Source organism: Dendropsophus ebraccatus, chromosome 1, assembly GCF_027789765.1.
Source record: "Dendropsophus ebraccatus isolate aDenEbr1 chromosome 1, aDenEbr1.pat, whole genome shotgun sequence".
NCBI classification, from domain to species: Eukaryota; Metazoa; Chordata; class Amphibia; order Anura; family Hylidae; genus Dendropsophus; species Dendropsophus ebraccatus.
In genome coordinates, this window is record NC_091454.1 from 53,199,058 (window position 1) to 53,215,185 (window position 16,128).

The 16,128-nt window shown below is 42.8% G+C and overlaps 1 protein-coding gene across 2 annotated transcripts in view; it reads right to left on the bottom strand.

Moving 5' to 3' along the window:
• MAT2B (methionine adenosyltransferase 2 non-catalytic beta subunit) overlaps nucleotides 1-15,919 on the bottom strand; it is a 36,644-nt gene extending 20,725 nt beyond the window's left edge. The window contains exon 1 of one of the 2 annotated variants that reach the window (XM_069970758.1): nucleotides 15,788-15,919. In XM_069970758.1, the coding sequence (XP_069826859.1) occupies nucleotides 15,788-15,817 (30 nt within the window). In that variant the 5' untranslated portion in view covers nucleotides 15,818-15,919. Of the gene's footprint in view, nucleotides 1-245; nucleotides 423-15,787 lie in introns of those variants that run through there. The other variant, XM_069970749.1, reaches the window with a different exon arrangement.
• Between the last annotated feature and the right edge of the window lie 209 nt (nucleotides 15,920-16,128).

The window sequence follows — 16,128 nt, forward strand, 5'->3', positions numbered from 1 at the left end:
GCCGCACACCTCCCAGCCCATGCAGCGCTAGGTGCGTCCTCATAACATCCTGCTCAGCACCGGCCTCATCTATTTCCCGGAAGGTGGGGGGGGAGACTACAGGTGACGGGACATATAGCCAGCAGCCTCCCCCGCCCTGTATATAGTATGACCCGCAGTTCTACCGCACTATATAGTGGAGGGGCAGTTACTGACCGCAGGCAGAAGGAGCGAGGCCCAGGTGTCAGATGCAGCGACGTGCTTACCTGCACAACCTCCACCCAACCGGGTCGGAATCGGATTTTATAGTCGGGCTGCCTCCCCTCCATAGCGCTGCACTGTACCGCACTTCTTCTCACACTCCTCTGCTCTCACTTACTGCTGTAGGGGAGCTGCTGAAGCCCCTGCTCGGTTAGGACCTGCTGACGTGCGCGCGTCATGTGACCAGCCCAAGTCACGTGACGGTGGACACTGCGCTGCGGCGGCCGTACTGTTTGTTCCTTATCTGTGATCAATTGTACTCTATTATGGTGCGTTTACACAGGCAGATTTATCTGACAGATCTTTGAAGCCAAAACCAGGAACAGACTATAAACAGGGATCAGGTCATAAAGGACAGACTCTTTTCAAATCCATTCCTGGCTTTGGCTTCCAAAATCTGTCAGATAAATCTTTCTGTGTAAATGCACCCTAAGGGAGGCTGTGTACTGTATATAGGAGGCTGTGTACTGTATATAGGAGGCTGTGTACTGTATATAGGAGGCTGTGTACTGTATATAGGAGGTTATGTACTGTATATAGGAGGCTGTGTACTGTGTATAGGAGGCTGTGTACTGTATATAGGAGGCTGTGTACTGTATATAGGAGGCTGTGTACTGTATATAGGAGGTTATGTACTGTATATAGGAGGTTATGTACTCTGTAAGGGAGGCTGTGTACTGTATGGAGGAGGCTGTGTACTGTATGGAGGAGGCTGTGTACTGTGTATAGGAGGTTATGTACTCTGTAAGGGAGGCTGTGTACTGTATATAGGAGGCTGTGTACTGTATATAGGAGGTTATGTACTCTGTAAGGGAGGCTGTGTACTGTATGGAGGAGGCTGTGTACTGTATATAGGAGGTTATGTACTCTGTAAGGGAGGCTGTGTACTGTATATAGGAGGCTGTGTACTGTATATAGGAGGCTGTGTACTGTATGGAGGAGGCTGTGTACTGTATGGAGGAGGCTGTGTACTGTGTACAGGAGGCTGTGTACTGTATATAGGAGGCTGTGTACTGTATATAGGAGGCTGTGTACTGTATATAGGAGGCTGTGTACTGTATGGAGGAGGCTGTGTACTGTGTACAGGAGGCTGTGTACTGTATATAGGAGGCTGTGTACTGTATATAGGAGGCTGTGTACTGTATGGAGGAGGCTGTGTACTGTGTATAGGAGGCTGTGTACTGTATATAGGAGGTTATGTACTGTATATAGGAGGTTATGTACTCTGTAAGGGAGGCTGTGTACTGTATATAGGAGGCTGTGTACTGTATATAGGAGGTTATGTACTCTGTAAGGGAGGCTGTGTACTGTATATAGGAGGCTGTGTACTGTATGGAGGAGGCTGTGTACTGTATGGAGGAGGCTGTGTACTGTGTATAGGAGGCTGTGTACTGTGTATAGGAGGCTGTGTACTGTGTATAGGAGGCTGTGTACTGTATATAGGAGGCTGTGTACAGGAGGCTGTGTACTGTATATAGGAGGCTGTGTACAGGAGGCTGTGTACTGTATATAGGAGGTTATGTACTCTGTAAGGGAGGCTGTGTACTGTATATAGGAGGCTGTGTACTGTATATAGGAGGTTATGTACTCTGTAAGGGAGGCTGTGTACTGTATGGAGGAGGCTGTGTACTGTATGGAGGAGGTTATGTACTCTGTAAGGGAGGCTCTGTACTGTATGGAGAAGGCTGTGTACTGTGTATAGGAGGCTGTGTACTGTATATAGGAGGTTATGTACTGTATATAGGAGGTTATGTACTTTGTAAGGGAGGCTGTGTACTGTGTATAGGAGGCTGTGTACTGTATATAGGAGGTTATGTACTCTGTAAGGGAGGCTGTGTACTGTATATAGGAGGCTGTGTACTGTATATAGGAGGTTATGTACTCTGTAAGGGAGGCTGTGTACTGTATGGAGGAGGCTGTGTACTGTATATAGGAGGCTGTGTACTGTATGGAGGAGGCTGTGTACTGTGTATAGGAGGCTGTGTACTGTGTACAGGAGGCTGTGTACTGTATATAGGAGGCTGTGTACAGGAGGCTGTGTACTGTGTATAGGAGGTTATGTACTCTGTAAGGGAGGCTGTGTACTGTATATAGGAGGCTGTGTACTGTATATAGGAGGTTATGTACTGTATATAGGAGGCTGTGTACTGTGTATAGGAGGCTGTGTACTGTATGGAGGAGGCTGTGTACTGTGTACAGGAGGCTGTGTACTGTATATAGGAGGCTGTGTACTGTATATAGGAGGCTGTGTACTGTATATAGGAGGCTGTGTACTGTATGGAGGAGGCTGTGTACTGTGTATAGGAGGCTGTGTACTGTATATAGGAGGTTATGTACTGTATATAGGAGGTTATGTACTCTGTAAGGGAGGCTGTGTACTGTATATAGGAGGCTGTGTACTGTATATAGGAGGTTATGTACTCTGTAAGGGAGGCTGTGTACTGTATATAGGAGGCTGTGTACTGTATGGAGGAGGCTGTGTACTGTATGGAGGAGGCTGTGTACTGTGTATAGGAGGCTGTGTACTGTGTATAGGAGGCTGTGTACTGTATATAGGAGGCTGTGTACTGTATATAGGAGGCTGTGTACAGGAGGCTGTGTACTGTATATAGGAGGTTATGTACTCTGTAAGGGAGGCTGTGTACTGTATGGAGGAGGCTGTGTACTGTATGGAGGAGGTTATGTACTCTGTAAGGGAGGCTGTGTACTGTATGGAGAAGGCTGTGTACTGTGTATAGGAGGCTGTGTACTGTATATAGGAGGTTATGTACTGTATATAGGAGGTTATGTACTTTGTAAGGGAGGCTGTGTACTGTGTATAGGAGGCTGTGTACTGTATATAGGAGGTTATGTACTCTGTAAGGGAGGCTGTGTACTGTATATAGGAGGCTGTGTACTGTATATAGGAGGTTATGTACTCTGTAAGGGAGGCTGTGTACTGTATGGAGGAGGCTGTGTACTGTATGGAGGAGGCTGTGTACTGTGTATAGGAGGCTGTGTACTGTATGGAGGAGGCTGTGTACTGTGTATAGGAGGCTGTGTACTGTATATAGGAGGCTGTGTACTGTATATAGGAGGCTGTGTACTGTATGGAGGAGGCTGTGTACTGTATATAGGAGGTTATGTACTGTATATAGGAGGTTATGTACTCTGTAAGGGAGGCTGTGTACTGTATATAGGAGGCTGTGTACTGTATATAGGAGGTTATGTACTCTGTAAGGGAGGCTGTGTACTGTATATAGGAGGCTGTGTACTGTATGGAGGAGGCTGTGTACTGTGTATAGGAGGCTGTGTACTGTGTATAGGAGGCTGTGTACTGTATATAGGAGGCTGTGTACAGGAGGCTGTGTACTGTATATAGGAGGCTGTGTACAGGAGGCTGTGTACTGTATATAGGAGGTTATGTACTCTGTAAGGGAGGCTGTGTACTGTATGGAGGAGGCTGTGTACTGTATGGAGGAGGTTATGTACTCTGTAAGGGAGGCTCTGTACTGTATGGAGAAGGCTGTGTACTGTGTATAGGAGGCTGTGTACTGTATATAGGAGGTTATGTACTGTATATAGGAGGTTATGTACTTTGTAAGGGAGGCTGTGTACTGTGTATAGGAGGCTGTGTACTGTATATAGGAGGTTATGTACTCTGTAAGGGAGGCTGTGTACTGTATATAGGAGGCTGTGTACTGTATATAGGAGGTTATGTACTCTGTAAGGGAGGCTGTGTACTGTATATAGGAGGCTGTGTACTGTATGGAGGAGGCTGTGTACTGTATATAGGAGGCTGTGTACTGTATATAGGAGGTTATGTACTCTGTAAGGGAGGCTGTGTACTGTATGGAGGAGGCTGTGTACTGTATGGAGGAGGCTGTGTACTGTATATAGGAGGTTATGTACTCTGTAAGGGAGGCTGTGTACTGTATATAGGAGGCTGTGTACTGTATATAGGAGGCTGTGTACTGTATGGAGGAGGCTGTGTACTGTGTATAGGAGGCTGTGTACTGTGTACAGGAGGCTGTGTACTGTATATAGGAGGCTGTGTACAGGAGGCTGTGTACTGTGTATAGGAGGTTATGTACTCTGTAAGGGAGGCTGTGTACTGTATATAGGAGGCTGTGTACTGTATATAGGAGGCTGTGTACTGTATGGAGGAGGCTGTGTACTGTATGGAGGAGGCTGTGTACTGTGTATAGGAGGCTGTGTACTGTATATAGGAGGTTATGTACTCTGTAAGGGAGGCTGTGTACTGTATATAGGAGGCTGTGTACTGTATGGAGGAGGCTGTGTACTGTGTATAGGAGGTTATGTACTCTGTAAGGGAGGCTGTGTACTGTATATAGGAGGCTGTGTACTGTATATAGGAGGTTATGTACTCTGTAAGGGAGGCTGTGTACTGTATATAGGAGGCTGTGTACTGTATGGAGGAGGCTGTGTACTGTATATAGGAGGTTATGTACTCTGTAAGGGAGGCTGTGTACTGTATATAGGAGGCTGTGTACTGTATTGAGGAGGCTGTGTACTGTGTATAGGAGGTTATGTACTCTGTAAGGGAGGCTGTGTACTGTATATAGGAGGCTGTGTACTGTATATAGGAGGTTATGTACTTTTAGGCCTTAAAGGGGTTATACTTGCTTAGAAAAACCTGATAGTGTTTTCCTAGAATCAGCAACATTTCTGTTCAGTTCTATTGAAGCAAATTGAGCTAAAATGTTAGGCTGCATTCACACGTTTCATGTTCCGTGAAAGGCCTGTAACAGACTTCTCCCTCTGCCCATGCAGCATCTGTGATAAGAAGCTGGGAGCGAGGGGAACTGTACAGAAATGCGCTGCTCTGTAATGACAGAGCCGCACGGCTGATTCATTACAGCGTTGCGCATATCTGTACAGTTCCCCCCGCTCCCAGCTTCTTATCACAGATGCTGCATGGGCAGAGGGTGAAGTCCGTTACAGGCATTCCATTCCGAGCGGAACACAGAACGTGTGAATGCATCCTTGTATCAGCACAACCTGAGGCCAGGGGTGGTGCTGTTTTTGTAGCTGTGCTTTTTCGAACTGGTAACCCCATCTTGTACCACAACATACAGCACACATGGTGCCAGTAAAGGGGTATAGAGAGGGGCCTGACTGGCAGCAGCATTTAGAGGCGCTGGATTACCTGTCATTGGTGGCCCAGTAGGGGTGATCAGCTCCTTGCGGGAAGCTCATCGATTCTCCTTGCAGTCCGAGGCCTTCCGAACTGCCAGGGATCAGCGATTGCTACACACTACCCTCAGCTTTAGCAGACTGTAGCAAATGAGTGCAGATTCAATAAAACTATAGTTAATGATGCAAAAAAATGACACCTCACACAGCTCTATAGACCAAAAAAAATAAAAACATTGTAAGAGTCCAAATAGAACAGTTTTAAGCATATTTTTTGGCTGAACCAAAACAGTTTGGCAAGTCCACTCAACACTAATACTGACTATAGGTAACATGTTTTACCACGTGGTAAACTGCAGAAACACAAGACCCAAAAAATTAAGTCTTGTTACAAAGTACAATTGGTGTTGCAAAAAAAAAAAGTCTTGGTGAGACAGGTGGAAAAAAGTTAAAGTGCTATGCCTTTTTAACCACTTTCCCTGGAATATATTCTGGGCCTTAAAGGGAACCTGTCACCCCCCGTGCCGGGGTGACAGGCTCCCGACCCCCCGTTAGAGCCCCCTATACTTACCTAATCCCGCCGGGTCCCGCTTCTGGATTCGGTCGGGTCCCGGAGATCTCAGCCGCTGCAGCCCGGCGCACGCGCTGACAGATGAGTCCAACGCTCATAGAGAATGACGGAGCGCTGGACTCTCCTGTCATTCTCTATGGGTGTTGGACTCATCTCTCAGCGCGCGCGCCGGGCTGCAGAGGCTGATATCTCCGGGACCCGACCACCTCCAGAAGCGGGACCCGGCGGGATGAGGTAAGTATAGGGGTCTCTAACGGGGGGTCGGGAGCCTGTCACCCCGGTACGGGGGGTGACAGGTTCCCTTTAAAGGAACCCTATGATTCAAAAAAATCTTGTCTTTGGAGCCATCATTCCCACGCTGCCAATAGGGGCATGGACCTCCCTCGATCTAATGCTTGTCCCCTACCCTGTGGATAGGGGACAAGTATTGTTAAATCAGAAAACCCCTTTAATGACAAAATGCTCCAATTCTATTTACCGAGTTCACTATGCAGGATAAAATATAAAATTATTTTATTTTTTAAGACGAAACAGATGCGGTAATACCTAATTTTGTATTTTTTTATGTAGAACATGGGAAGAAAAAGGGTCCTGCATCACGCTGCCCTGGTCTCCGCCCGCTTTCTGGTCCAGGCAAGACCCTGCTACAGACGCTAAATGACTGAACAGGCTTGAAACGTCACATCTCAAGCCACATCATAGATTAGAAAGCAGCCGGAGAAACGAGATGCGGGAGTCAACGCTGGAATCAGGGAGGTAAGTGGATGTTGTTGCCTTCATCCACTCCCTCCCTGGTCATAGTGAAAGAAGCACTCCCACCTGGAGTACCCCTTTAAGATAATTCGATGTCTGACCTCTGGGACCACCACTGATCATGAGAATAAAGGGATGTAGCTCCACACCCAAACTAATGAACACTCAGACTCCTATGCGCTACTACTGAATTTATGAAACCTTTCCTCATACTGTGATATAGTGGTATATTTCCAGGGTTTAAAAGACATGTTACCTGGTAGAAGCTGAGAAGATTTTGTGACATTGAAGACAGTCATGCTCAAAATGGCATTTACTTTGCTGATTTGGTAAATATTACATAAAGTACACCACAGGCATATATAACTGGCAAAGTGCTGGAATTGAGGTGTCTTTCACTACTTAAAGGAAAAGTTTCATGAAATTGAAAAAAGGGAGGAAGGCAGGGGTGTGTGGGAAAACAATAAAGTATTCTTACCCTTCACTGTAGTGCCGCTCTCAAATCCCATTGACAGCCGACAGCCACCTGTAGCTGTTCCAGCTGCAACGATGAGTTAGCAATAGCTCAGCCAGGCAATGATGTTACAGCTGGAAAGCTGGGTATGTGACATACCCGGATTCCAGACAAAAATGACATTTAACAGCCATCAGCCGGACCCAAGTGTGGCGAGTAGGAGGCACTGTGACGGATAAGTTTACTTAGTTTATCATTTTCCTGCACCCTCTGCCTTCCTCTATTGTTTCAATTTCACAGGACTTCTCCTTTAATCCTAAAAGCTTGTTATCTTGAATCCCATCAAGTAAATATGTACAGTATGTGATACCTCCAGAGCCCTGGTCATAAATTGGTTAAATTTCAGATTCAATACCAACCACTGAAATGCAGATTTTTTTTCCACTAAGGCATGCAGTCTAAAGAATTGAAGGTTTTATCGATTCTGTGAACTTTGGGGGGAAAAAAAATAAATTTTATATATATGTCACTTCAATTGGGCCTCCAGAATTTAGGTTATATTATAGTTTTTTACACACACAAAAAAAGAGCTTAATACCCCTTCAGTGCAACATCTTAATACATCTCTAAATGCCGTCTAATAATAACTTGTGTTTCGATATTTTTCATCACAAGTATAGGTTCCCATATAAAAGAATTATCTCTAGAATATTTTATCATCTTTTTCATCTGATATAAAATGTGTGTGTGTGTATATATATATATATATATATATATATAACATAAAAAGCATACCTCTTGCTTTCTGCTGGAGAACTGAGGACATAGACCACAGAACATCAACATCTCAGGAGCAGCGAGACTTTCACTAAGGTAACGTAGCCAGTCAGTGTGGACAGCACACAGTTAGCTGTATTATATATGAGAGGCAGGTTAAATTCTATTACTCCTTCTTGGTGGTTGGTGCAAGCAATTTTAAGGGAATTGTATAATTTTTTTCCCATTAGCTGAAAGGACGGCCTGTCTGTAGATAAAGTAGCTTGTCTCTTATTGTATGAGATGGGCACCAAAGAATATTAAGATAAAGGGAGAAGCTTTAAGGTTTCCCTGGAGGAATATTCGGTAAACAAATAGGTAATCTCATCAAACGTTTTGTTCTGAGCTGAGTGGTTGTGACAATGCACAAGTTAAGACCAGGGGTGCAAACAGATGAACAGATGTTTCTGCATCTTCTACTACATTTGTATTTGAACTGAATTGGAGAATTTTCAACAATTGAACCTAAACAGATAGCTATGTAACTGGCTCATATTGACAATATAACCTGACAAAAACAGCCTGTATAGCTACTCTCCACTGAATGCATCAAAAAATAATTAATATGCTTTTTGATTAATTTCCCTGTTATATTATTTGAATTTAGGCAATAATCTCTCCATGTGTATGCAGGCAACAATCAAACGGCTACCGAACATTTGTTCGTATGTCATTGATCACATTTGCACATTTGCAAATTTAATCTTTTAGTGTATGTACACATCTTTGCTTCATAACTACGATCGTTCTTATACTAGCATATATGAATGATCGTAATTACGATTGTGATTACTATCATTCCGTGTATTATGGTGAATGATTTCAGGTCGATCCCAAAAACGCTTGTTTGCAATCGTTTATTGATAATCAGAGAAAATGAAAAATCCCTTTGTCTGATAGGACCCTTAGCTCAGCCTCCCTATGCCTGTTGAATGATCTCTTCAAAGGTCACAGAGTATGGTCAGTAATGTTTCCCGTTTATCTGTTGTCTATGTCCATGAGGCTTACTGTAAAGCATATCACTAAGTGCTGTTAAAAACAGCTCAGGCAAGATAGCTACATAATAATATACAAATAATGGGGGAAAAAAAATCTAAAAATAAAATTAGATTAGAAAATATATTTCAGTGTCTGGCTCTGAGAAAAAAAAATCTAGGTGAAATATTCCCTTGAAATTTTTTCTCATATTGAAAGTATAAAAATCATGAGGTATTCAACACCTTTGTTCTTTTCAGGACTTCCGCAAGGCTGTTTAATTAATGTAGCATGTCCTACAGTTTTCCTCTACCCTAGGGCTTAGGGCTATGCTGTGATTTCTGATCACGTCACCATAAACCACTGTGTTGTGCCTGTTGTGATTCCTGATCATGTGGTTCCATCATGGATGGATTTCTTGAGACTGTTGCAGCCACTTGTGGGTCTTAACATGACCCTATTCACTTTCGGTTTCTGGTCATGCGACTAGAAATCATCTTGTAACCCTGGCCTTAATCTTTAGGTTTATTAAACACCGTTGGGGGATATTAGGATATATTCACACACTACAGATTGGTTACAGAAATTTCTGTAACTGAAATTCTGTTTTATTGTTCTAAATAGGGGTTGTTTTCACTGAAACACAGATTAATTTTATTAGATAAAAAATATCCATGGCATGGGAAAATGATTTGTAAAATTGCATCCACTCATCTGCTACTATATTCTGTTATTGGAGGAAAGGTAAACACTGCAAGATTTCTTCCTAGTGTGTCCCTACCTGTAGAGGAGGCCTTCTAAAGTTAGATCATTTATACTGGGGATAAAAGGAAAGTCACAAGTGTGCTTGTGCTGTCACCTAGAAACCAAGAAGGTCAAGTAGCCTACAGCACAAGGTCAGTAAGGCCTTATTCACACGTCCATGTTTTCCTGGATGAAAATCTGGATCCTCTATTTTTCATCCGCAATCCGCAAAAAATCATCTGTTTTGCATCCGTATTGTGTTCCGTATTTTTATCCATCCAAGGTGTGAAGAAAAAAGAGGGGATGGCAAAAATGATGTCAGAAGCTGTCCCAACCTCCCAAAAAAGGTCACCTGGTTGTCTGGGGGTCATTCTACAATCATTTCTATAAAGCAGGATATTTCTGGCAGAAGGAGCTTGGTGATATGCTCTCTATAGACTTCTATTGGGGTGTCCATTCCGTAATTACGGACCGTATTACAACACGTCCATTTTTTTTTTGGTCACTGATTGCGGATCAGCAAAAAAAACAAAAAACGGATGTATGAATAGCACCATTGAAAATAATGGGTTGTAATGGATTCCGTTTTTCCTGGGTTGGGAAAACGGATAAAAAATTCGGACGTGTGAATTAGGCCTAAGTATGGTGATTTTAGGAATTTCACTCCACAGAACACACAAAATAATTCTAACTAGTTCTTCAGGCTATAAACAACATATATCATCAAACTGAGGCAAAGGCCAAAATAATTTTATAGAAAGACTAGGGTAGTTCTACTAGAGAAGAAACAAAAATCCAGCGATTACTTTCTTCGGTAGAAATTTGTTTGTAATAGTCTGTAAAATGATCCTTCCCACCCTACTCGCATACAATTATTTTCACCAGTATTCAAAATTGTATGTCAAACACAGCGCCATTAACCTCCGAGGCCAGGGAGCATACATTACCTGTAGGTCATGTACGCTCCCAGGCCAAGGGGGTTAATGGCGCTGCGTTAAACATACTCGCAGCGGAATGACAATCCCGCTGCGAGTATTTCAGCCCATTATAGTGTATGAGTAAGTATCTGCAGTGGATTTTGCTGCAAATTCGCTGTAAGATTTCCGCTGCGGACACGTTGTGTGTGTGAAGCTACCCAAATTTCAGTGAACCTGCCGAACCAAACATTTCTAAATTTTGCTCATCTCTAATGGTGCGTTTACACAGAGAGATTTATCTGACAAGTCATTGAAACCAAAACCAGGAACAGACTATAAACAGAGAACAGGTCCTAAAGGAAAGAGATTTCTCTTCTTTTCAAATCAATTCCTGGCTTTGGCTTCAAAAATCTGTCAGATAAATCTCTGTATAAAGGCATCCTTAGGGAGCATTCTGTTAACCATGGAGGCTGCGCAATAGAATGTATTCCCCCCCCATCATCATGTACCATTATGATGCTGGAGCAGGGAAAGTGTTTAAATCTTTGTGGAACTGTTCTATTACAGCCACACGGCTGTCAATTAAACTGTCATTGTGCGATTTTACACCTCAACAGTTCAATTAATTTACATATATATATGTGCACCTGGGTTTGTGAAGCAACCACAGACATACATGTAATCACAGAAGTAATGTAGAATGTCCACAGCTCCAAATAAGATAAAAGATAAGCTTTATTCCAATGTCTTAAAACATGGTTCAAATGGATAAAAGCATACACTAATGCATTTTGGAAGAACACCTTAAAGCCCCACAATCTGTCCCCCCCAAACCGCTTGTACCTTCAGATAGCTGCTTTTAATCCAAGATCTGTCCTGGGGTCCGTTCGGCAGGTGATGCTGTTATTGTCCTAAAAAAAACAACTTGCTGTATCTGTGGAAGGAGGGGGGGGGGGGGGTTATTGTTATGTTATGCTGTTGATTTTGTGCGGAACATCTCACACTACTTGTATCTTCAATTTGGGCACGCGATGTAAATGTGTCTGAATGCTGTTTTATACCACTTATATGAAGAAAATAGTAATAAAAAGTGTTTAAAAACAAAACAACTTTTAAAGTGACTGTACCACCAGGCCCAGGCTGAAGCACTGGAGGCGGGCTGATCCACCCTTAGTGGGAGGAAACCCCCGCCCCTCTAAGATAGGGTTCCATTAATTCTAAAGGAGTCACGTCATGGAGGGGCTGGGATTTCTTCCCACTGGGGGTGGGTCGGCCTGCCTCTGGTGCTTCAACCTGGGCCTGGTGGTACAGTCACTTTAAACTTGCAGCCCTGTGTCAAACTGCCGTGGCCTAGAGTATGTGTGCCCTAACCTTCGACCCCCCCTCCATCCCTCCTCCCCATCCTCTTCATCATTAGCAATGCCACTGGCAGGATTTTTCCTATTCCTCTGCAGTGAACACTGCAAAGGTGCCCTAACAATCAAGCCCATGTGCCGTTATTGACACAGCAGATGAATAGGAGAATAACTGCCTGGGGCATTCCTAATGATGAAGAGGACGGGGAGGAAGGAACGGAGAGATTGTGCCAGCCGAATGCATAGTCACTCTAGGCTACGCCAGTATGACACAGGGCTGCAAGTTTAAAAGTTGTTTTTTAGGACAATAACAGCATCACCTGCCGAACGGACCCCAGGACAGATCTTGGATTAAAAGCGGTTTGGGGTGGGCGGATTATGGGTACAGAGTCACTTTAATGATTAAGGGATTCTTCCTGAAACCATTTGTACCATGTTTTTAGACATTAAAACAAAGCTTATTTTTTTATCTTATTTGGAGGATACTTCCGTAATGGCATTCATCACCTAATGGCTCCAGGTGCTTCTATTCACTTGCTCCACACTGGGAACCAGCAATGAAACAAAAATAGAACAAAAGTAATAACTTATCCTACAGTCAAACATGCCATCCAATGATCGAATATACAAGTCCGCATGATATAGGTATATATCACTTTATACAAAAGAACTTTCCCCCTTATTAACCCCAACCCCTGCCCCAGACTAATCGGGGGGGGGGGGGTGGAGTGTAAAAAAAAAAACCCTCCTCTACCATCCTACCAAACATTCCACTTGTTAATGAATTTTTCTTCTCTTCCTCTTTCTTCACCAGCCACCAATCCCTCTATTTTTTTTTTAATCCTATCAATCTGATTCATCCATTCTTGTTTCATCGGTCCTCTCACACTTTTATGACTCTTTTAATACCTATTCTAAATTCTTGCAAAACTCGCTGGGTGTGGAATGGTTGCTTCAGAAATGGACCCCCTCCCCCCCAGCTACATCTTAGTTGCTGAACAGTAGAGAATACATGTAGCACATAGCAGCAGGTGGTCTTTTAGGACAAAGACTGCATGCAGCATCTCAAGCCCCTTAAAATGAAGTTTGCAATCATCTCCTATTTTGTCTCCTTATGTGGAGGAGTTCCTCCTATTAAGACATGCATAACATAATTTCTTAGCAGCTGATTTCATTAGCTGTCATATATTCCACCACCTTTCATTTTCCCTTGCTCTTTTCCCACTAAGTAAAAGAGGCTGAATTCCTCGGTCATACAGGTGGTCTATGGGAGGGCTCACGTGCCTCCTCTCTCCGCGCCTCTCCCCTCAATGAACTGACATGTCAATTCTTTGAGCGGAGAGGCTACGGAGAGAGGAAGCGATGAGTAGTGACGTAAGGTGTAGTGTTTTTGGCTTCATCAGCATGAGTGTCTATGGATGGGTAATGAACTCCAATAAAAAAATTTTTTAAACTTAATGCAGAAATGGATATAATTAATAAAGATATTTCTAGAACACTAACCTGACTGTTTAGTGGCCCCAAATATGGTGACATGCCCATTTAACGGGGTTGTTTCATCTGACAACGTTATTCCCTATCCACATTCCCCTATTTCCATTCTACAACGGTGAGCACGCCGATCACCAGAACAGTTCTCAGCCTACCACTGCAGTATATTCAGCTACAGTATATTGGTATGAGTCAGGTACTGGTGGTGTTATATAGTCAGAGTATGGTAATATTCAGGTAATGGTGGTGTTGCATCGTCATAGTGTGGTGATATTATTCGGGGACTAGTGGTGTTATATAGTCACAGGATGGTGATATTATTCAGCAACTGGTGATGTAACATAGTCACAGTATGGTGATATTATTCAGGTACTGATGGTGTTACATAGTCACAGTATGGTGATATTATTCAGGTACTGATGGTGTAACATAGTCACAGTATGGTGATATTATTCAGGAACTGGTGATGTAACATAGTCACAGTATGGTGATATTATTCATGTACTGGTGGTGTTACATAGTCACAGTATGGTGATATTATTCAGGTACTGGTGGTGTTATATAGTCAGAGTATGGTAATATTCAGGTAATGGTGGTGTTGCATCGTCATAGTGTGGTGATATTATTCAGGTACTGATGGTGTTACATAGTCACAGTATGGTGATATTATTCAGGTACTGATGGTGTTACATAGTCACAGTATGGTGATATTATTCAGGTACTGATGGTGTAACATAGTCACAGTATGGTGATATTCAGGTACTGGTGGTGTTACATAGTCACAGTATGGTGATATTATTCAGGAACTGGTGATGTAACATAGTCACAGTATGGTGATATTATTCAGGTACTGATGGTGTTACATAGTCACAGTATGGTGATATTATTCAGGTACTGATGGTGTTACATAGTCACAGTATGGTGATATTATTCAGGTACTGATGGTGTAACATAGTCACAGTATGGTGATATTCAGGTACTGGTGGTGTTACATAGTCACAGTATGGTGATATTATTCAGGAACTGGTGATGTAACATAGTCACAGTATGGTGATATTATTGAGGAACCGGTGGTTGATATCCAGTCATTGTATGGAAATGTTATCTAGTCATGAGTTATGAGTGGCATTAACACTTATGAATTGTGCCACTGATAACAAGTATGCAAATGATGACCATTATTGGTGAGTGTAAAAATACTATTAGCAAGGCATAGTCAAGGTCAGTGCATATGGCAGGATATCAGAAAATCCCAAAGCCAGAAAACAGGGAACTTGTTGTTCCACCATTAACACCTTAACCCACCATGATATATTTGTATGAAGCCCACTCCATACCCAGTGGATACCAGCTGCTGCTATAACCAGCTGACACTAACTCTCAATAACCAGCATGGATTGAGTTCTAACTGCTTGCTATTTAACAATCTAGTGGCTGTTGTCAGAAGTTAGTTAGACGCCAGATTATTGGTGGTTCAGGGGTCGTATCATCTCCCCAACAACATGATTGTGGAGAGCCGATCTGTTTTCATGGCAGCCCAAGGTCTTTACTAGGCCTCTGTGGCTGCTGCTACGGATCTACTGTTCCAGCCTGCCATATGATTCATGTGATAATCCCTTTATAGAGTCCCGTTGACCAAAATAAAAAAATGGGATCCACTACAAATGTGTAAAATTAAATAGGTTCTAGGTTATATGGACTGGAACTAAGTAAGCTTATCTTGATGTATTCGTTTACAGCTTTTTCTGCAGAAGGGGCAGAGTAACGATTCTGTCTGATCATACCTAAGAGGAGGAGATGGGGAAACTAAATACATCACATGACACTTAATGTAAAGAGCCGCCTCCTGGATACTTACTGGGGCAGCAGCCGGGATATCAAGCAGCATATTGCTCGACATGATCTAGTTCCCTAACCAAAACACAAGCTATTGTTTCACTACCTCCTCCATTTTTTTACTACCTTCTCTCTTCTAAATGCAGCAACATACCATTAATAGTAATCAGCATTTTATCCTGTAACATTACAAACCGACAGTGCCCAATTTCTCTGAAAATCCCTAACAGAATCATGTAAAAAAAAGTAATCTATTAATAATGTATATTTTATGTATGTACACATTGTATTCTAGATTTTTATCACCCTTCATATTGTTACTGAAGACTTATCAAGGAAACATTACAATGTCTGTGTTTAGGAAAAGCCTGCTCACATATGTGTCAGGTCTGTAAATGCAGGATGGGATTACTAAACACACGTTCACAGATCTATATACCATACTCTGTATTGGTTGGTAGAAGTCCTCCCAATGTATTTTCTAATGTCCGCATCTTACCTCCTCTACTTCCATCAACATTTCGGGCATTTTGAAGCGTTGTACTAGTGAGAATGCTGAGAAAGCCGCAGATCGCTGCTTCAGTCTTTGTCTTTTAGTACTGAGCACATGGGAGGGAGGAAAGGAGGGAGAGAGGAAGCAACCAGCTGCCCTTTGCACACAGGCAGTGCACAGCTTAGTCATTACTATTCCTATTACACATTGACTAATTGGTCTTTAGCCAAATACAATCCAGCAATAAGAAACGCCTAATTTAAAGAAGTTATATGTAGGAGCTTTTGCCCTGACCAAAGAAAGAAGGTATTTTCTCCATTAAATGATGGAAACTACAGGACACTATA